Source organism: Amborella trichopoda, chromosome 11 (genome assembly GCF_054954075.1).
Source record: "Amborella trichopoda isolate Santa Cruz 75 chromosome 11, AtrichopodaSantaCruz75HAP2 v2.0, whole genome shotgun sequence".
Lineage (NCBI taxonomy): Eukaryota > Viridiplantae > Streptophyta > Magnoliopsida > Amborellales > Amborellaceae > Amborella > Amborella trichopoda.
Window position 1 is genome coordinate 14334334 of NC_142346.1, and position 24432 is coordinate 14358765.

General features: G+C 33.3%; 1 protein-coding gene across 2 annotated transcripts in view; it reads right to left on the reverse strand.

The window, feature by feature from the left end:
* Positions 1-7970: 7970 nt before the first annotated feature.
* Positions 7971-24432, reverse strand: part of LOC18444819 (Iron-sulfur cluster biosynthesis family protein) — a 32225-nt gene continuing 15763 nt past the window's right edge. For both annotated transcript variants that reach the window (XM_006854978.4, XM_088852209.1), the window contains exons 7-13: positions 16565-16654; positions 15229-15294; positions 13505-13647; positions 9659-9745; positions 9508-9571; positions 9117-9260; positions 7971-8631 (exon numbers count right to left, since the gene is read on the reverse strand). In XM_006854978.4, the coding sequence (XP_006855040.1) occupies positions 8488-8631; positions 9117-9260; positions 9508-9571; positions 9659-9745; positions 13505-13647; positions 15229-15294; positions 16565-16654 (738 nt within the window). In that variant the 3' untranslated portion in view covers positions 7971-8487. The remainder of the gene's footprint in view (positions 8632-9116; positions 9261-9507; positions 9572-9658; positions 9746-13504; positions 13648-15228; positions 15295-16564; positions 16655-24432) is intronic.

Genomic DNA, 24432 nt, shown 5'->3' on the forward strand with positions numbered 1-24432 from the left:
CAGCCATAGGCTTGAAGAGATCAAGTGAATGCGCTCTCAATTATCGATATTTTACCCCAGTGAGTGTTTAGGAAGTAATTGTAGAAAAGAATCTCAAAGGACATGTAAAAAAAACTAATCTCTCCTAGAGCATCATGGTTTTTTTGGTTGGCTTATCAAAATAAGCTCGTCATAAATGATAAAATCTGAAGATGGGATCATCAAGTGGATAATTGATGCGGAGAACTAGAAGAAACATAAAAAATCAGGAAGAGAGCACTTTGACACAAGCAATTTTAAAAGGGTTCAAGCTTTAAGCTTTTTTTCCCAAAACAAAGTCTTTTCTTTTCTTAAAAGATGAATACATGAATGCTTCTCTAACCCATCCAGGTTTATATTTATATTGGAAAATTATTATTTTGGATTATAGTTGTCCATACAATTAATTTTTACCAAAAGGTATTAACTTAAATATAACTTGAAACTAAACTCTTTGATTTTAATTAAAATATCTAAAAAGTTTTTAACTGGTCTAATAATGAAATATATATATATATATATACATTACTCATATAGGACCCTCCCCCACCCATGTGTATAGGACTCCAAAAGATCAGCATTAAAGTTGACACGGATATCTAAAAAAGTTATCACATGGGTGTAGGATTTGACTTTTTTAGAGATCCATGCCAAATTTAATCGTGATCCTTTGGGGTCCTACACACAAGGGTAGGAGAGGGTCCTATAAGATCATTTCTTGTGTATATATATATATATATATATATATATATATATATATATATATATATATATATATATATATATATATATAGCCTAAAAATCTTTTTTTAAAAAAAACATTTAAACTATTTCATACTCGTCATGTTTTTTTTTGGAAGCCCTTCTAAGGTTTTCATCTTTCAAATATGAGCGAAAATTAAAAGAAAATATATTGCTCCCAAAAACGATACTCGTGACTACTTCTTGTTCTTTGATATCCAGCAATGACATATGCGACATACTCAAATAAGAAAGACACAGCCACGGCAACCTATTTGTAGATTTGCCCATCATATTCACCAAATAGTTTTGCACAGATTCAATACTCACTCAAAAGTTTGCAAACTTTTTAATGGAATCTTGTGAAAAAAATAAAAGTGTATAGCAATGGGAGCATATATTTTTTACTTAATGGATTTGTCTCTCGAAGGTGTAAAGCCGTGCCCCCTATTTCTCACTGCATTTTTGTCTCTACCTATTTGTATCCAACCAATCTACACTGAAATTTGCTTTGTTGAGGAGTGAATTTTCGCAATTAAACGAATAATAACAAGTAGTTAAAACGGTTTCGTCTATGACGCGGCTCCTCTATCTCGAGCGACTTATTGTTTAGGGTGGAACGGATACAGTGGTGGCAGTGGGTCCATTGGCCCATCTCAGCCCCGTCAGCGAAGCCCTAATAGACAAGTGCCTGGGGCAACAAAATATGGCCCAAGGCAGGCCCGGTCCCCTTTTTCATGAATCTTTTTCTTTGATTTTTTTCTAATTTTAATTGGCCTGACACAACCCTGATAGGGCTCTGGCTGAGCCTGGGCCAATGTCTCTTTGGCCAGGTCAGGGCCGAGCCTGGCCTACGGGTACTGGGCCTTGGCTAGTGCCAGGGCTGGCCTAACCCGTTGCCACCCCCATGCTGCTTAACCTAACCTCCCCAAATACGATTGCCATCTTCCCATTCTCTCCCTCCTCCCAAATATGTTGTGTTGCTGTGCCCCCCTCTCTCTCCCCAAACATGATTGCCATGCCATCTCTCTCTCTCTATCGTGGCCTTGCCAGCCTCTCTCTTTTAGGAAAACCTTTGTAGCATGCTTACTACTTTAGCCACCTTTCTCTCTACGGTGACTTATTTTGTGGAGAGGGATTTTAGTCTTTTTTTATTTTTTATATCTAAAAATAATTTTATTTTATTGTAAAGTTCTATTTTTTAGAACATAAAGTGTATTTTGATTTTATTTCTTTTATATATAGTGGATTAGGCTCAAATTTAGTATGTCCATTATTTTTGGAAAAAAATTATTTTAAAAATAATTAAAAGTAAATAAAATTACTAAACTACCCCAACTCAAATTTAGTATTTCCATTCTTCTAGTTAAAATCTATTTGAAAAAAAAAATTGTTTCATGTGGGCTGAACCGCATGGCTACACATGCAGTCCAAAAAGTGTAAAGCAACCATCTTAAAGATGGGTGCAAGTACGTGTTCTATCTAAAAACAATGAAAACTAACTATCCAAATATTTTCTTACTAGAACTATTATTTTTTATTTTTAAAATTTATTTATTTTGTCATATTCATGATCTCCATGATACAGATTACATGTCCTTAAAAATTAAATCCAAAAATCCATCTCAAAAATAAATTTATTAATTGGCCCAAATTTCTACATATGTGGGTTTGGCCGTATAGAAATCGGATCCATTTAAAATAAATTAAAAGTAAATAAAATTACCAAACTGCCCCAAATTAGTATATGAGTAATTTGATAATTTTTTATTTTAAATTATTGTTTAAAGGGTACGGTTTGCATACGGCTGCAACATTAAACAATCAAAGTAAGTCTCACCTAAAAAGTTTATATGGGATGAAAGTACAGATAATTTGTGTACCCCATTTGTGTTATCATATGGGAAATGTGACTTTCTCTAGAGAGAGAGGCGGGGGCCTCTGTGCATGAGAGGCAATGCCTCCCTTTAAAGAGAAGGCAGCTTCTTATGGAAAGAAACTCCATGTTCTGCCTCCTACAAATTGAAATGCTGGTTTCTTGTAGAGAAATGGTTCTCATGAAGATTTTGGGTAGTTTCCCTTTTTAGTGGGAGAAAGTCTATGTTGCTCTCAAGGTTCTTCTCCTTGACCGTATTGAGCACAGTGGTTTAGCTGTGTAAGGGAGATGGAGTCCCCATGGAAAGTGGTTTACCTGTGGAATGTAGATGGTCTCTTTTTGGATAGTATTAAGAGGTCGACAATTGTGTCGATAGGCAGACTGGGTCTAAAAAGGTTTACTCAATTGGGTATTATCGAGGGTTATAGAGGTAAGTCTATGTCACAAAATCTGTAATGTAACTTTTATTGGTATAGTGGGTTTCATCAAGAGTTATAGAGGTAACTCTATGTCACAAAATCTGTAATGTAACTTTTATTGGTATAGTGGATATTAGTTTGCCGTGTCGATGGATGTAGCCGTCTTGAAGTGAACCACGTAAATCTTTTTGATCTTGTGGTATGTGCCTTTAATGCTGTATTTATTGTATCATGGCTGAATAAATACACAATCTTGATAGAATCTAACTTTAAGATTATTGTTTCTGCATCTACGAGGATTTTATTATGTATGAAAGATAAGTTTCCCTTATATTTTCCAACTCTCATATCTCCTTGTACTTATCTAATGTTTGATACTTATCCCAAAGTAAAACAGGGTAAATGTTAAATGCATAGATACCCAAAATGAGTCCAATTAAGCTTCTTAACACCAACGAGGTACATTATACGTGACTTAAGATCCACTCTACTGATTTGAAAATTTGGATATAACTAGTCTGCGGCACATGAAGGTCTCAGCCCGTCAGCCGCCATTAGTCACACGTTAAATCCAACAACTTGAAGTGCATGCAGTTTCAAAAATTTTGTGGACTTTAAGCCGGATCAATGACACACCCTCAATTACATGATATTGGGGCTAACAAATGCCCCCAAGAAAAGTAGTAGAGAGCGGACCAAATATCTTGGGAAAACATATGGTCTTTCCAAGGGAAGACTCGAACAGAATGACGGAAATATTTTAGGAAAAAACATACCCTTGAGACTTGGCTTTTTTTAAAGAGAGAAAAAATAATGAGCACATTTCTATTTTAGAAAAGAAAAAATAAAATTTAGATCAAGGGCCAGAGGATTTGTTTCATCCCAAATCTTGTAGATTATCATCATTAGATGAAGGAAAATTGTTTCATGAGGTGGGGACCGCATTTCTACATTTGCGATTCTCAAGGTACAAAGCATCCATTTTAAAGATGGATGCAAATAGGTGGTCCATCTTAAAACAATTGAAACTATCTAAAAATAATTGAGACCAATGGTCCAACTGTTTTTTTTAATAGAATTATTATTTATTTTTTCATTTTCATGATCGTTATGTTAGAGATTACATGTCCTTAAAACTTCAATCCCATAATCCATCTCAAAAATAGATTTTTAAGAGGTGACTGATTTCTACATTGACTCATAGAAACCGTGTCCTTAGAAACCGTGTCGACATTCTTTTTCTTCAGTTATGGCATTTAAAATACTTCGAGTTATCACTGCCGTATAAAATTGGGTAGTCATTACAGTACTTAAAGTACCGTATTGCTAGGGTTTCACAATAATACGACTACTTTGAATGTTATTTTGGTAAAAAAAATACAAAATAAAAATGTCGATGAGGTTTATGAAAGTTGTTTTTTTTTCCAATTAGGCAACAATACAAGTATACCTTTGATAGGGGGAGAAAATCCCTTACCTATTTTTCATTAGTAGTAAGATATAAATTACAACTCACTATTTTACAACTCTACAATGGGGCAATTGTGCAACATCAAGGAAAAAAAAGAAAATGTAGAGGCTTAAATCGCAAAACGGTTGCAACTGAAAAGATTGTAGCCTTTTTAGCAAATGCATTAGCTGCTCTATTAACCTAACAGTAGACATGACAAATAGACCGTAACAATTTACAAGTCTATATCAGCAATTAGTTGCTATTGTATGAAATGCCCTTGGAGATTTGCAGTGACCACGTATGAGTTGTACAAGAAATGAAGAATCACTTTTAATTTGTAAGAAGAAACATTTAATTGAGATAGTCATTTCAACACCTGCTTACAACGCACGAATGGCAAAAGCATAAAAGAAAGAATCATCGTCCCTTCTTATGACTCCCCCACAACTTGCTATCCCTAGGTTTTGAAGAGAAGACCCACCAATATTCAACTTGAAATGTTGGAGGCATGGAAATATCTATGTAATCAGTGTGAGGGACGATCCTGCGTTGTCTGCATGTAACTTGTAGATTACATGTTATTGCCATATCTGAGATGTGATATGACCACACTTTGGTATTTGTTAGTTTTTTAACATGACCAATAATCTTCCTTACCAATTGTTCAGGCCTAAAGTCCTTTCCATGAATTATAGGCTGATTTTGCTCTTCCCAAAATGCTGTAAAAAATGGAGAATGCCAAATATTAAGAAACCCATCCGACTTAAATATGAAGGCTAGCTACTTTCTAATGCAATGGATGAGTTTGGAATGAATCTTTTACCACATCCCCACGCTATCGATCTTCATATCTTGCGAGAAAGTGCAACAAGCAATAGGTGCCATAAGTTGTCATCATTAGAATGGCAAAAAGGGCACATAGAAGCTAGGGCGATCCTTCTTTGCTACAAAACAGAGTAACTGCGAAGTCGATGATGAAAGGCCAACCAAGAAAATCATTTTGCCCTAAGGGGGCACTTTAAAACCATAATGCTTTGAAAATGGATTGGAGAGAGCCTCAAGGTTGAATAAATAGCCCTGACTCCTTAACCAAAAATAACCCAAAAATAACCCATTAGAGCAATGAGTACATATGAAAAAGTCTTGTTCTGGTACCAAAGGGATTGTAAATGCCGCCACCTCTTTCCATGCTCGTAATAGTGTACGAGATGCACTAGAAGATAGATGCCAAGTCTATGGAGAACTATGTATATAATTTACAACACTAAGTTTAGCAAGAAGCCCCAAATCTCTATATATATGGTTACCATAAAATTTCATAATATACCTCTCTGATAACCATGGATTTGCCCAGAAATCAACCGATTTGCCATCCCCAATTATCCATATAATATTGTGGCGAGAAAAACATAAGGCCATTTGTATGCCCTTCCAAATATTAGAGCAACTTTTCTTATAAAATGCTTAAAGAAGCGTGCTATTAAAGATGAACGGTTATTCAAGACTTCTATGTCAATTTCATCATGCCATCAGTATTGAACTCAACGATATCACGGACGCCAAATCCACCCATTCTTCCACAGTGAGGCATATATTTTTCCACTTGATTAAAGGAATCTCTTCCTTACCAGTTGAGCCTACTCATAAAAACTTGCACTGTGGCCTCTACACCATATTGCATGTACGCTTGGGCAAAATAAAAGATAAAATCTAGAAAATAGCCAATAAGCTGAGTACCGATTTCAACTAACTGCAAATGGTTGAAAGAGATCCTTCATCTCGAGAACATTGAAAAGGTTTGAAAAAAAAGACAAGCTTTTGACATGCATAATTACCGCGATATTGAAACCACCTCATTAATCTTCAAGTAGATAAACATGTAAAATATTTTATTTATATATCAAATAATATATTTAAATATAAATTATTGGATGTTATATTACATATTATATTATAATAAATATTATTTTATATATTATATATAATACAAATATATTAATGAAATAAATATTATATTACATATTATAATAAAAATAAATATTAAATATATTAAATCATTTTATATATAATATATATTTATATTTATATTATAAATATATATTTGTATTATATAATATACATATTTATTATATTATATAAATTATATATAATACAAATATACAATTAATAAAATGAAATAAATATTATATTACATATTATAATAGAAATAAATAAATATTATATATTTATGTAATATAATTTATATGATATATATTTTAGTATATAATAGATAATATATTTTATTTATTTAATAGATATTTACAATACATTGTATTAGATAATAATGTTATATTTGATATAAAAGTAATATTTAATATATAATATTTAAATAAAGAAAAAGTTTATATAGAGCCGAGGCTCTAAACAATCAAATTAGAGCCCATCTCAAAATTTTCACTTTGTTTTAATGCTCAAATATCCTCAAATTGATCATCTCGACATCAAGATGTATGGACATGAGAAACAAAAAATGGATTTCAAGTTTTGGAAATAGTACATCTTGTTACGCATTTTTAGACCGTCAATTTTCAAGATTTTCAAGTTTTCATAGATCTACTTGTTCTACACTATTTTTGAAGCTTTAAATTTTATAATTAAGTATGAAAATATACTTTAAAGCTATCACCAAGATTTTCAGTATTGAAACCACAATTCTCGATACTATTTGAAGATGCACTTTACTTTGATTGTTTAAAGCCACGGCTCTATACAAACTACACCCTTTAAATAAATACAACTATATAGTTTTAGTTACAATATTAAAATATTGCATGTATAGACTTAATATATTTACAAAATATATTTAAATACCAAACAAGTTATCAGACATATATAATTCATTACGAATTGCTTTTTAAAAATACTAAAAAAGAAGGTTTATAAAAAAATTCCTGAAAATTGTTTACATATGTAAATATTTTTCGAAGAGAAATATTTATGCACCAACCAAACGTGCCCAAGGTCATGGAATACAAAAGGAGTAAAAACACCGAAAAAAAAACATATAAAATGATTTACTAAAGAAGAGCATAGGATCTCACTGAGAAGTTCATAAACAACTGTTGCACCACAGCGCCTAATAGAAAAACATGAGACGCCTTACATTATCCAGAAACCAGTAAGTCGGGTGGGGGCCAACATCTCTTATAGAAATCCGAGAGACGCATTGTGCTATCCAGAAATTAGTCATTTGAGAGATATAGAGAGAGAGAGAGAGAGAGGGCGGCTGGGAGTCCCGCCAGTTGAACATTTGAATTGTTTTGTAAGGTACGCCATATGTGAACCATATATTTTACTTTGAAGATGTATCATGATATACTTTCCTAACATTTGTGATTCCTCTTGTTTGTCAGATTACACTGCTGAGACAAAAACGACCAAAATACCCATTTGTTCCAAGACTCTAGGCTTCTGCTGAACTATGTGGCGGCAATATGGGTATATAATATATTGATGGATAAAACGGGTATAACATACTACAAATAAAAGATTATAAATACAATGTCGGAGATAAATACAAGGCTGTAACTTAATTATCCACTGTCTTTTTCTTTTCATAACTCATACAATCTCCGATTGAGGAAAATATGTGCAGAAATTTTCAGAAAAAATGCTCAACCCATGAGCCAATAATTTTCTTTCCTTTTTTTTTAGTTCAGTGGGAAAGGGTCTCTATCCGCAATAAGAATTGAAACTTAAGATGTCATATTATGGCACTCCACCACCCTGATCACCTAACCTTGAACTCATTTCCACACATGCACAAATAATTGATCGGCTTTGCTCTTTTCTCTGTCCATCAGTGTTGAATTTATAGACAACCCTCCCTCCTCTGCGCCCCTTTCCCTCTCTCTGTCATATATGCAGTTGCAAGGCCCTGAATTGATGGGCAGTCTAAAAGAAAGGCCGCACAGTGAATGTATCATTTAATTCTCACCCGGCTAATCTGATCTCTCCAATTCTCTAAATTGACGATCCCATTCTTTAGCTTCATAATCTTGCTCGGAGAAATCCTTGTCTGTACTGTACACAATGCAATCTGACCCAATTACTGTTTGCTTCGCCATGTCACGAGCACTCAGCAACTAACATGTTTCAAAACCACAAATAATGCTTTGTCAACAAAAACAATACTAATAATAATACCAATACTAATAACAACAAAAATCATAGTGATAATGATAAATGATGATGACGATAATAAAGATGATGATGGTGATGATGACAATGAAGATGATGGTCATGGTGATGGTGATGATTATGATGATGATGGCGATGGTGATGGTGATGATGGTGATGATGATGATGATAAACCAACTTGCAAAAAGAGACTAAAATCAAAGCAGGGGGCTACTGTTTTTGGATAACAGAATTGAAGCATTCCACTCACCGAAATTAAGATGAAAATGAAACCTTTATTTTCTTTTGTTGGACTTTTATCCCTAAGAGTTATAAGTACCTTATTTTGATAGCTCAAGAGGGACATCTTTCTAGGTGGAAATCAAAATGGACGCATTAAAAGTTTTAACCCTTTGATTATTTTGTCTCACTAAACAGTTAAAATACTTACTTTACGTCTGAGAGATAAATCTGGCATTTCCAATACTCTGGATCTTTGTTCTCTAGCCTTATTCCTCTTATCAATCTCTGTATTCCTCTTGCGAACTAGAAACCACCTGAACAGTGGAATTGCAAAGAAAGAGGCTGCATATATCTGCAAATTACAACGATAATTTTCCCTTTCTCAGTTGTTTTCGAAGATAGTTACAATTAAGAAAGGACCAATACGAGTGTAGTTCAGACCTGAATTTCAGAAAATGAATGCCACAATTTCAGCACATTTAAAAGAAACAAATCTCTGATGCAATCAGCTCGGAGTTATTAATCGTCAGATACGCATTCATTCATATATGCATGAGTATAAGTCAGCTAAATGCAAGAATGATACATCAGAGGATTACCTGAAGTAAAGGAAATACATCTGTTACAAATGAAATCAATCCCCCCTGGGTAAGTGTGATATTCCTTCATAAGAGACAGAAACCATTGTTAGAACTGCAATTTGCATTGTTATTCAAAGACTAAAAACGAACTTGTTCAAACAAAGAATACTTTAACATGCCACCCAGAATGATGACTCCAGCAAGGTTGAGCCCTCCCAGACCAATGACCATAACCTTTTCCGAGTTCCCTATTTTGCTGCATAGAAACAAGCTTTTTATGAATGAGCTATCTCTTCATTAAAAAAAAAAAAATTATAAATTTACTAACTTCTTTAAAAGTTCAAACCCCAGCATACCATTCTTTTTTTCCCTTTTGAGAATCGTTTCAAGTTTTATGGACAATATTTCACAAATGATGAAAAAAAAGGATGTTGCCAAGCAATTATCAAAGGTCTAAATCATAATCATTGTCCAATCCTTATCCCAAGTATTTGGGGTCAGCTATGTGAATTATGTTCCGTCATTTTGGTCTATCAAGGGTCATACCATCTATAAAACTATATATCACCATATTTTTTCTCACTACTTCCATCCATGTCCTTTTGGGTCATCCCCTAACCTTTTTAGAGCCTTACACTTGAACTAAATCGTACCTCCTAATCACTGTTGTATTAGATATGCACATTGCCAGCCCACCTAAGTCTACTTTTTCCTCATCTTACCGCCTATTGAAGTCGCCCCTAATTTCCTTGAATGCATTCATCCTGGATTATGTCCTTTCTTGTCTTGCTACTCATTCATATCAATATCCTCATCTCATCTACACTTATCCTATGGATATGTTGTTTCTTGACCACCCAACATTCTGTCCTATAAAGCATGGATAGCCTTATAATTGTCCTATAGAACTCCTCTTCAATTTCATTAGTATGGGACAATCACATAAAACTCCGGATGCACATCTCCATTTCACCCACACAACTCTAACTTTATGCACAACATCTTCCTCAATCGCGCCATTCTCCTGGATTATTGACCCAAGATATCAAAAATAACCTCTTTTAGGTATTTCACCGCCATCAATATTAACTACTTCCTCATTTCTACAACTTGCATCCCATATATTTTGTCTCAGTCTGACTAATTTTAAAACCTTCAGATTTTAGAAAATCCCTCCAAAGTTCTAACTTTGTGTTGACATCGTTTAGGTTCTCATCGATCAAAACTATGTTATCCACGAACAGCATGCACCATAGTACCTCATCTTGTAGTAGCCTAGTTAACTCGTCCATAACCAAAACAAGGAGATGTGGGATTAGTGCTAACCTCAAATGTAGACCAACTGTCTCTGAAAATTCACTTGTCTCTCCACTAGTGGTCCTCACCCTAGTTAGCGTTCCCTCTTTTATATCTCTCACTGACATATAGCCTCTGGAGATTACATTCTTTTCCAACACCCACTAAATTAAAGCTCCAAGTACCCTATAGTATGCTTTCTTTAAATCAATAAAGACAAAGAGGTCTTTTTCCTTCTCTCTAAACTTCTCAATCAATTGCAAGTAAGAAAATAGCCTCAATTGTTAGCCTCCCTGACATACAACCGAACTGATTTTCTAATACACTCGTTTCCTGCCTTAGTCGTTGCTCAATCACTCTCTCCCACAACTTCATAGTGTGGCTTATAAGTTTGATCCCTCAATAGTTCGTACAATTTTGTATGTTTCCTTTGTTCTTGTAAATAAGTAACACATACTTTTTTCTCCATTCGTCTGATATTTGTTCTCAACACCTTGTCAAAACAGCTTGGTCAACCAACATGTCAAACTCCCCATGCACTGCCAAACCTCTATGAGGATACCATGTGGTCATAAATCCTTCCATATCTTCATCTTTCGCAAAGCTTCTTTCATTTCAGATATCTTAATCCTATAACTGCATCTATGACCTCCGCCCCTACTTATGCCAAAGGTTCCCCCTAATGTTGTATTCCCATGGTGTTCATCATTTAACAATTTTTGAAAATAAATTATCCACATTTTATTGACCTCTTCATCCTTCACCACGACCCTCTGATCCTTACTCTTAATACATTTAATATGATCTAGATCCTTATACTTCTCCTCTCTCCTTTTTAGTAGTTTGAAGACATCCTTTTTACATCCTCTTGTCCCCAAATTATTGTATAAATCATCATATGCCTTAAGTTTTAGCCTTACTATTTCCTTAGCGTTTTCTTAGTATTTTTATATTCTTCTAAATTTTGGTCATTTCTATTACATTGCCAAGCTTTATAACATGAGCGTTTTTTGTTAATAGTCTTCTAAACCTCCTCACTCCACCACCAAGTTCTTTTATCATAAATCATTTTCCCTTCAGATTCTCCTAAAACTTATTTTGTTAGTATATTAATACAAGCAACCATCTGATTCCACATAACATTAACTTTGGGCTCAAATTTTAAGTTTCTTTCTTTTATCACTTTATTCCTAAATAAGTTTACGTTCACCCTTTTTAAATTCCACCACCTAGTTTTGGATACCTATTAATTTCATTCCTTCTCTTTTATTTCTTTATGCAAACATCCATAACCAAGAGTGCATGTTATGTGGTCAGACTCTATCTATGAATAACCTTACAGTTTTTACATTATGGGCGTTCTGCCTTCTTAACTAGATATGCCTTTTATATGATCCACTTTTACAAGTTATTAAACGTTTTTTTAAGAAAGTTAACTGATATAAATTCGTAAATGTTCATCTCACTTTTTCAAGTAGGTGTTTGCTATTGCTAGGTCATAAGCCATAGCAAAATCCAAAAGAGCCTCACCCATGTCATTTGTTTCCCCAAAACCATAACCCCCCTGTGCCCTTTCACATCCTTTACTACCTTTTCTTACATGACCATTTAGATCCCCTCCCAGAAAAATCCTCTCTATTTGATATTTCTTGGACTGATCTATCCATGTCCTCCCAGAATTCTCTCTTAATTCTATCCTCTAGTCCTACCTGTAGTGCATAAGCACTAATTATATTAATTATATCATCCCCTAACACGAGTTCAATTAGGAGCCTATAACCTACTCTCTTGACATTAACTATTTTATCCTTTAAATCATTGTCTACTATTATGCCTACATCATTTCTATTATTGGTTTATCCCTCTATGCCTCGCAATAGACAAGGTCTTTCGAGCTTTCTCTTTTGCAAAGAATAGCTGAAGAATACAGAGAAGAGGATTCCCCGCCAGGTGCACCACTCGATGAATCGGCACTCCGTTTACAATAGCCCCCACATCTGAACCAACAATGCCGGTTCCTATACACCAAAGTTTATATCCATCAATTTCCTTAGATTTTTCCCCTTTCCACTTAGTATCTTGCAGGTAAGCTATGTTAATTCTCCTTTGTCTCATTGTATCCACTAACTCCATACTCTTATATGTTAGTGCTCCTATATTCCATGTGGCTAGACGAATCATATTCTCTTGGACTAACTTCTTTACCCACGCTCGTCCATGAGCGAAAACCTTTGCTTATTTGTCACTGCAACAGGGCATCGTTGCAGTGCATCACTTCCAAGGAACGCCCTAGCTTGCTCATTTCTCACTCCACCCAGGTGTTGCTATAGCACACCACATATAAGGACCACCCTTACCTGAGCACATAACAAAGGTTTGAAATTCATGACAAGATTTGACAAACTTTTACGTTGGCTGCCAACCTAACACAACCCTCCTCCTTTACCCGGGCTTGGGACCGGTTTTAACTAGCATGGGGCCACCAAGGTGGAGTTTATCAAAGGTCTAAATATGCTCCTCTGAAAAACATGCAAAGCAAATTACTGAACCTTATGCAAATTAATTTTCCACTTCCAGTCTTTTTTCCGTTGTTTGTGAATGAGTTTTCAACCACCAAAACATTTCAAAGGCACCAACCTAAAGAATATAGATAACTTTTTTTTTTGAAAGTAAGAATATAGATAAATTTGATATAGATAAATTTGAATGAAAGACAAACCTAAATTGCCATCTCTTCTCCTCAAAAAACTTTTCAACCCCACCAACCCACTCATTCCATCTTTTTCCAACAAACTCCTTTCTACCACGGCTTTGGGATGATGCCGTTCGTTGTAGTGAAGGAAATTGATACAAAATGTTCCCCTGCGAGATAAAATTATTGTAACTTAGAAAAACGACAATCCTCATCCATATATCCTTTTTTGAGTAGTTTAGCTTGGTTTGCACATGAAAATCTACTCAAATTTGGAAAAAGAAAATGGCAACTCAAGAAACTCTTTCATGTAAAGATTTTCTGATAATCCAAACCATGAAAGATAATTACATGGTAAGTTTTTAGTTTTTTAGATACCTTAGCATCACATACTGACTAGCATAAGGGAGCATTAGAACTAAAGTAACAACAGCCGCACTGGAAAGAGAACAAATCAAATACCAAAAAATAAATAAAGGAGGAATGAATCAGTAACATTGTTGCATAAAAAATGTGATATATTCATTCCCAAGAAGAGGATACATGCAGTACTGCTGAAGAGCAAACTTTACTTCAACTGAATGGGCAGCTCAGAAGTAGTTGGAGCAGTTGGCAAATTTCTTCAATGCCTCCTTTTGCTTTTCGTTTATCCCAAAAAAAAAAAAGGTTCCTTGTGTTTTTGTTTGATTTGGTGAAGCACGCAAATTGTTATGAGATGAAACATTTTCTTTATGATGATGATATGCGCGTGTAGTAATTGAAAGGCATATTGTTCTAGATAACATTTTTCTTTTAGATGATGATTTAGGAATCTAAAATTTTACAAGAAAATGTAGAGATGTCTGTGGACAAAATTAACAAAAACACTAATTAGAGACCCAATTACAAATAGTTTAGTAAGTTGTCTCAAAGTCATTAAACTATTAATCAATTGGTAATTTTTATTGTCTAACTAAATTTTCAGCATTTCCAATATGGAATTAAAACTTGCCATAGCTAATAAATGCTCACAAGAAATGGGTTCTTTTGGGAAATTTACCATAATACATCTTAACTTATCAAAAAAGGATTCGTCTAGCCACATGGAATGTGGGAATGTCTAAGGCCATGGCCCTTGATAGAGTGGAAAGGCAAAACAGGATTCGTGTAGCCAATCCCAAATAGTTGGCATAAGGCTCAAATGATGATGATGATGACACCTAACTTATCAACTATTATATATTTTACCCATTTTCGACTATTCCAACTCTTGATCACATGTATTTTGATGGGCTTTCTCAAAAGAAACGGATAAAATGTTAAATAGTTCATCTCTTAGGTATATTTTGATCAATTTTCCTTTTTCTAACCAGTACACAAGAGCTTGGATATTTACTTTTTTGAAGCTAGTAAAAGTCACCCAAAAGTCATTAAACTATCATGTTGTAGGGGTTTTCATTCGTGTATTTCAACTGAATGTGTCCTTTTTCATATAAAATAAAGAAGCTATAAATTATCTTACAGGTTCTGTAAGATTGGAATTAAAATATAGCACAAAGGAAGCAGCTTCCACGTGATAATATCCTAAAGATATCATTTTCAGCATGCCACTCACATCAAGGAATAGGAAAAAAACTGATAAGAGGAAACATAAAATACAATATAAATAAATGAAACAACAAAACATGTATTACATTCGCCTATCAATAAACAGCACTCATGATGCATCCCCCAGAGTTACACAACAAAAGCTATGGATTCTAGGAAAATACCTCCTCGTCTACTTCTGGATGGCCATCAAAACGTATTAGCACAGGTAACATGAATGATTCATCATCCTATAAAGTCCAAAGATCAGGAAAGATCAGATTAACATAAGAATAGACCCCATTGTCAGAAAATCAAAAACATATAAAGAAACCCAGGCAAATTAACTGAAGAAAACAAGAGAAAACACGAAAGATAATAAAAGAAAAAGTACTAGCAAAGGCAAATTTTCTAGTTCAAGGCTCCTATACAAAAGCAAAGTTCATTAATGAAAAGAAAATTTATTAAACAACACTCAAGAGATTCATTGTTTACCAGTTCACCCATTCCCTTTGTCCTACTTCCAAAAAGCCCATCGAGGTTCACATCATAAGGGCTCAAATATTGGAGGGGCAATGTCCAATTTGCCCTCCATGGAAACCAAAGTGGTTTATTGGAACCATCCATCCGAGATATAGGCACTTTCAAATACCAATAGCCCTCCTGGGTATACAATACTACTGCAGGAGTAAACGTTACATTTACTCCAAGCACAAATGATCTACTTGGGAGGATTTCTTTTATTTATAACTTTTGGAATCCACTTGATGAGTATACACAAAAAAAATGCATGAGTAACTGAACACCTAGATCTGAATGTCTGGAAATTGGACATTTTATGCGCAATCTTACATTATTATTTTCATTCCGTTCCAGGTATGTATTGATTTATTTTAACTTTTATTTATTTATTTTTCTAGGTTGATTGCTAGGTTGAGTAGGTCAATCCCAAAAAAAGTGGGGTCCTAAAACTACTTCTGGCTAGATTTCACCCAAGGGAGCAAACGTACACTTTTAGAATCTTTTCATAAACTACTTTGGTTTTAATACAGGAGCAAAATTGTAAATTGTGCCTCCAACAATTTCTAACCCATTATTGATCAATTATAACATGGTGTTTGACCGCTTTCTGAAAGACAAAAAATTGGGTGATATGTCAAGTAGTGCATCCCTTGGTAGTGTTCAATAAATTTGCATTTTAAGTGGAAAAAGAATTGTTCCAAATCAAAACTCCAATGCAAAAGAAATTACATAGTAAGGATCCATGTCATAGTTAAAACCACACACCTTCAATCGCAACTTGTAATCCATGTCTAAACAAAATAAAGCAAATCTAATGCAGTTCCCAACATTTTCATGACCTTATTGATATGTGACATATCATACAACCTACCAATAAACATGCATAGAGGCACTCACACGAACACAATTCCCATATATACGATAAATCTGAAACTTAATCTATCACACATGCTTCGTTTTACTTCTTGAGAACCAGTTATTAACAGTGCTCACAATTACCTTTGATTCATCTGTTTGTGATACATCAAGAAACGGTGCAAGCTCTTCTGCAGTGACAACCCCTCCATTTGAAGCTATGTATTGTCCAACCTACCAAGAAAAATGAAAGCCTGGTAACTATCAAACCTGAGCAAAGTCAACATGGAACTCAAGCAGAAATTTATGTCCCAGAGGCGCTCAAACATTTTTATCTCATTGTATTTCTTTATTGATAATTCAAACCATAAGGTATTCCTGACCAAAGATATGATATGTCAACCTAAGATAATCTAATACTTCTACATGCTTATTTTAGATGATAAGACACATATACCAATACTGTGACTGTAAATTATAATGTAAAATAAGTCAGATAATAGAAACTGAATAAAATAAGAAATCATCCATAATGATATCATATATCAGAAATTATGACGTGCACTGTAAAATATATAGGATCATTTATCTCAAGTACTGTGATATAACATTAATATATATATAATAATGATATACATCAGTGTAATCTTACTACTGCATATTGATATATGGTTTATTTAATTCACAGTAGTTTTTCAAGTAGGATACTTGTATTTCTATCAATGTCCTGAAATTTGGAAATACCACCCAGTATCCATATCTAGGCATCTCAACGCAGTGCAAGAAATATCCCATGTGTACCCATAAAAAGTTTATAAAAATCTCATGTAACTTTGAGAAGAAATGAATTACTGTGAAGAAGGACTCTATGGCAAAAAAGACCACCTAAATTTAATAACAACCTACAACAAAAACAAAAGTAAACCTGTGTCATTGGCCGCTAAAAGATAATTCTGGTAACTTGGCAAGTGGAGGATTACAACAGTACAATTATATAATCGTAGCTGACGTGTATGTTGGTGAACAATAATTTATATATATATATATATATATATATATATATATATATATATATATATATATATATATATACACACACACACATAAAGCAAAAATGAACTTCCAGTAGACAAAACCTAATTTTAAATCCCCTACCCAAACATGTAAATATATAAGCTGATTATATGAAACACGTTTTAGAAAAAAAGAACAATTCCATGCATGATGAATAATCCCAGATTTTCTTGCAGAAGAGTTCACGTCAAAAATTGTGAATTGATATATTTAACAATCTAAGAAAGTGCAATTTCTTTGTCAATTTGAACCATGTACTCAAATGCCTATGTGGAAGCTATATGAATTCCACAATGATTTGTAGTTACCAAAAAAGTCATATGAATTCCATATGTCAATTACTTAGCTATACTAGTGGATTAAGGCGCTCCACACGTAGATATTCGATAGAGATAGTTGAACAACAACAATTATAATAGTGACATTGTTAACAACATTAATTAATAATATTACATACTAATTATTTTGATTTTAATATTATTATATCAGCAATATTAGAATCGTACCAACCAGTGCTTTAAAAAACGCCAATTTGGAATTGATCCGGTTCCCAGAATATATTGAGAACAGGCCCGTTCCCCCCCCTAAACCGATAGGCTCTCTGACAAAACCGGCCGGTTCAGCGATTCTGTCCGAACAAAACCGGTCAACTGCCCCAACTTTATATATTTTCTTTCATTGTTACTTTTTATCTCTATTTTTTCATTTAATAATTACTCACTAAACTAGGAGTGGCAAGGGCCCACCCTTCATACTCAAAGCGAGATGTGAGAATACCCATTGCATTGAGACGTGACCTTTTTGTACACTTGCCCCCCACCATGTCGTTCCTATTGTCCCGATGTGGGACAAATAAACGTTGCCCAAAGTTGCAACTTAGTCAAATGTCTACCATTCTACCCTTATCTATGTCTTCCTTTTTTCACAAAGCTCTCTATGTTTCTCAATAAAAATATCATCTCTCATAACATTTTTTTTTTTTGAAAGCATCTCTCATAACATTTAAAAGCAAAAGTATATTATAGCACAAATCATTCAAATGGATACAAAGAAGTTTCACAACTCAAGAAATTAATCCAAAATTTTTATATTGAATAGAAAAAACACTTATAAAACCAATGCCCTATGTACCACGGTAGCTTCTAACTTACAATATTCTATCAAAAGTTACGACCAAAGTTGTTCCATTTTCGATACTCCCTTATTTCTAGTAATTGGTACGCAAATGTAAAATTGCAATTGATTTATAAATTATTAGATAAATCTCTAATGAAGAATCTCCACAAAAAATCAAATTTATTATATTTTTGACAGAAATGTTGGTTAAGTACCACCAAATTCTAAAAGTTTAATGTTTAAAATTAAATTGATACTATATTAATTATTTGAAAGCTTCTCTTAGGACTTGGATGATAATTAATTTTATCCCGAATAGACTATCTTATCTAAAATAAATATGGATAACATAATTCTGTTGGATGTTTGGTATTATTTGGATTTTGTTTATTTCTAGCTATTTTTGGCCAAGAATATGTAATTAAATAAAGAAAATTTAAGAAAAGGGGGAAATAATAAATAAGTAGGCAAGATCACTATATTTATAAGTGCAAGTGGTAATGGAGATTACAAAAATATATATATATAAAATAAATAAAAAAACTAGAGTTAGAGAGAACCATTTTATTGCAATAAGTTGCATTTTGAACTTCATTTTGAATATGAAATGGATGCAGTATATATATTTTCAATGGAATATGAAAATCTACAATTTAATGGCCCCAATTTATTTGAAAACATAAGAAACTAGATTTTTAAGTAATTTCAACAATTTTTTTAAAAATTTTAAGGACGAATCTGGCCATCCGGCCAATTCTCCAATCCAGAACACCGACCCATCAATCCGACCCGATTTTTCAAATGGACGATCTGGGTCACCAATCCGTCTCTTAAACATTGGTACCAACTATGATAGATATAAATACTACTAATATTGTAAGTATAGGAACTATATTATTAATATAATATACTCGTGTAGTTTTAACGATGTAATTATACAATTAATATTAATAAAAATAACAAATACTATTTGTTTATACTTAATACATATTTACAAACATAAGTGATATTGAAATTATACTTATAATAATCATAATATTAAATTTAAAGCAAATAATTATATATTAAGCGAGAAGGGCACCCCTCTTATTTTTGAGACAAGTGTCCTTTATGCTTCTCCTTTTGCCTTCTTAATTTTTTACATATTCCTATTTTGGAGTTACATTTTTTAATATAACATATACAATATATATAATAGATGAAAATATATACAATAATTTTGGTATAATGAGATCACAATCATTATTGACCATTAGATGTGAAATTGAGTGCTTGGGGATGTATCTCTAATTGGGCACAAATCCAAAATGAAAATTCTCAATTTTTGTGGCACATTTCAATTTGTCGGATTTCACATCAAATGGCAAAAAGTGATTGCAACCTCCTTACACCAAAAGTGAAGTCTTATAGTATGCAATCCTATAATAGACACATATAATTGAGATCTATCTGGAGGGAGATTTTAGGCGAGACGTTAGAGACTCGCATAGAATACATCATGTAGATATAGATACAGAAAATCAAGGAGCTTTGATGTTATGTTTCTTATTAAATTACATAAGATACATTTTCTATTTTAGGAGTTATGTTTTTACATGTATCATCTTTGATAGCTATGTAGCTTTACTTCTAGGGATATTTACTATTTCCAATTTCCTTCCATGTCCTCTCTCTCTCTCTCTCTCTCTCTCTCTCTCTATATATATATATATATATATATATATATATATATTTCTATTTAGAAACATCTATGCAGTATCTATATCTATCTCTAACTCTTTATTGAAATAAACCATGCTTCATCTAAGGCATGGATAATCTCTCTCTCATTTCATCAGCTACCGAGCTAAGTCAAAGTCCTCTCTACCATGGGCGATGCATGTATGTTGAAATTTTTTTCCCTCACCCACATCTATCATTACATCCATGTACTCTCTTCACTCTAATTGAGTTATATGCTCAAGCAATGGAGCTAGGGCACAATTTTTCTTGAAGTGAAAAGGTTTGATGATGAAGAATCAGTGGTAGTTGTTGGCCTTTTGGTGAATCAAGGGCTTTTTCAAAATCTTTAACAAACATCATTGGTTCTAGAATGACCATATTGAACTCTACGAGGCCAATGAGAAAAAGTCCTTAAGGGAATATCACTTGTGAAAGGTTTGAATATCTATTTGGTTATGGTATACTGATTAAAGCCAATAATAATTTTAAGGATGAGAAGTATGGATGTCTATGTTCAAAACTTTCTGAATAAGGCATTCAATTATTTTAATTATTTTATATATGAAGGAACTTATATTTGAATAGGAATAAGTATTTTTTATTACTAATAATCAAATAATAAATAATGTAAAAGTTGCCCCTTATAATTGCACTCTTTAAGGAATTTATAGAAACTCTTTACCATTATTGAAAATTATTTTCATATATTATACATATTCATTAATAAAAATATTAAATAGCATAATTAATGAAAAAATCAAATGAGGGAAAGATGAAAGAGATGAAATAAGTAAATGATTAATTATTTAGTTATATTAAATAATATAATTCATGTGTAGTTGAGATGAGGATGTTAACATGAATGCATGACAAGACAAAAAAGGATAGAATTCGGAATGAATACATAGGATGGAACTTAGGAGTGGCTCCAATAGTCGATAAGATGAAGGAAAGTAGACTTAGGTGGGGATGAAACTTAGGAGTGGCTCCCATAGACGATAAGATGAAGGAAAGTAGACTTAGGTGGGCTGGGCATATGCAACGTAGACTTAATACAGCACCAGTTAGGATGGGCGATTTGGTTCAAGTGGAAAAGGGAAGGCCCAAAGGGACAATAGATGGAAGTAATGAGAAGAGTTATAATGAGTTATGGTCTGACTGAAGGTGTTGATAGAGCAGAATGGTGAAAAAAGATTCATATAGCTAACTCCAATTAGTTGGGATAAAGCTCGGATGATGATGATGATGAATTAATGACATAACTAATAATATAAACGAGAAGGGGTTCCAATTATTTTCGCAAGAAGTGTCCATTTTGCTTCCCTTTTGCCCTCTTAATTTTTATATATTCCTATTTTGGAGTGGCTCTTTGAATATATCATATATCAAATATGCTATATATAATAGATTTACATATTCGTATTTTGGAGTCATGCCTTCAAATATATCATATGTCATATATATATATATATGTATATATATATATATATATATATATATATATATATATGAAAATTGTCTCATGTGGGCTGAACCACATTTCTACAATATGTGGTCTAGAGGTATAAAGCATCCATCTCAAAGATGGATGCAAATAGGTTGTCCATCTAAGAACAAGTGAAACTTACGGTCCAAAGGTTTTCTTAATATAATTAGTATTTCTGGTTCTCAATTATTTTATTTTTTTTCATATTCATGATCTCCATGTTAAAGATTATATATTCTCTAAACGTTAGGTTCAAATTATATTTCAAAAATATATTTATTGCCAAGCCCACATTTCCACAATATGGGGGCTGGCCGCATAGAAACCTCGTCCATATATATATATATATATATATATATATATATATATATATAGGGTTTGTCTAGAGTTAAAAACCCTTCAAAATACAAAAGTTAATTTTAGCCCTTGTGGATAAAATTAGCCCTTATGGATAAGACAAAAGCACCTCTTGTCTTGTAGTGATATTTACAAAATTGCCCTTACTTAATGATGAAGATATCATAAAAATTAACTTTTTCAAAAAAACAAACCACAGTTAGTAAATCTACCCTTCACAACTCATTCTATCATTAACCTTAGTAATTTGAAGGGTCGTGAACTTAGATTATCTCATATATATATATATATATTGGTCTTTTTGACCCCCGGAAAAGGAGGGAAAGGTTTTGGGGCGTATTAAACCCCCCAAACATCATTTTCAGCCACATCCGTAGTTTTTTTTAGATCGAATGAATCAAAAAGAATATTGATAGAAATTTTATTTTGTAAAGTTCTTCGATTTTTGTATTGGTTGATGATTAGTTGTTGATTTGTATCGTTTGGGTGTTGATTTGAGGAAGTTTAGGCAAAGTTGTGACAACAAATCCAGGTTTCAAGGGCCTTGAAGAAATCGATACTTGCTTCAAGTAACCAGTAACTTTTTTTTCCGACAATAATACTTTTTTTTCGGGCATGCCTTCTTCCCAATATTCTAGTAATAAAGATCCAGCTTGAAAATATGTCAAACTTAAAAATCTGAAAGATTGAAATTGTGTGATTTGTATGCTTTGTGGAAATAGTTATATGGGTATATTTTTTGACAAAAAGAACACCTAGCCAATATTTTGGGGAATGTAAGAGCCTGTCCACAAGGTACCAACGAGATAAAAAAGGAGATCAGATAATACATGGATAGCTTGAAAAAAGAAAACGAGAAGAAAAAATTGAAAAGAAAAGAATTAATTGATGATAGGCAATTATTTGATGAGGCGGAGGAGGAGGAGGATATATCAGAAATTGCAATGAGGCAAAAGGGTACTTCGATCTCAAGACGGAAGGTTATAAATATTGGTGGTAGTGTTGGAAAAAAACACCTCTCTAAGGGCCACTGGACGCCTTTTTCACCCCTAACCCCAAAATTGTGGTTCAGGGGATTAGGAAAAAAACAAAACAAACTACAATTGAAAATCGATACAAGCAAGAAGAGATGAAGTCAGTATGTAAGTACACAGCAAAATGGTTTTACATGGCTGGCATTCCTTTTAATACTATAACCCTCGATAGTTTTGCATGTATGGTCCAAGCAATTGAGCAATTTGGCCCAGTATTTATTCCTCCTTCACTACATGAAATTAGGGAGCCCTTATTGACGGATGTTGTATTTGAGACTTAAAAAATTTTGATTTCTCAAAGAGAAGGGTAAGAGAAGTATGAGGCCACTATTATATGTGATGGATGGTCCGATGGGAAGTCGAGGTTATTCATTAATTTTTTGGTTAACTGTCCAACATGACTTTTTTGTTAAGTCTATTGATGTATCAGATAAGTCACATGATGCTACATACTTATGTGGCATGATGAATGAGATTGTAGAGTTGTTGAAGAGAAACATGTGGTACAAATTGTCACTAACAATGGTGTCAATTATGCTGCAGCTGGGCATTTTTGAAGAGGATGCATATGTTTTAGACTCCTTGCGCAGCTCATTGTGTTAATCTCATGCTTGAAGAAATGGGTACATCTTTATTTAGTGGGGTGATTTCAACAGCTATGTTTGTTGTTGGATTTATTTATAATCATACCATGGTCCTTAGTATGATGAGAACTTCTACAAAGAAAAGAGAATTAGTGAGACCAGGTATCACTAGATTTGCCCTATCATTTTTCACTCATCAAAGCTTATGCAAGCAAAAAAAAAATACCTTGACAACCATGTTTGTTTTAGATCAATGGTGTCAAAGTGAGTCGTCAAAGCATTGGGATGGGAGAAACGGTGAAAAAATTATTCTAAATACATCTTTTTGGAATCAAATTTTTTTGCATTGGAGGTGGTTGGCCCTTTAGTGAGAGTGCTTCGATTGGTTGATGGTGATGCTAAACCTGCCATGGACTATATACATGAGGCAATGACTAGGGCAAGACGAGAGATAAAAAAAGGTTTAAAGCATAATGAAAATAAATGCAAGGCTATAATGGAAATTATTTATAGGAGATGGGATACCCAGCTTCACAGGCACCTCCATTCAGCCGGTTATTTTATAAATCCATCTCGTTACTACAAACACCCATCCATTGAGTCTAATTGTGTAATAAATTGTGGGTTCTTAGATGTATT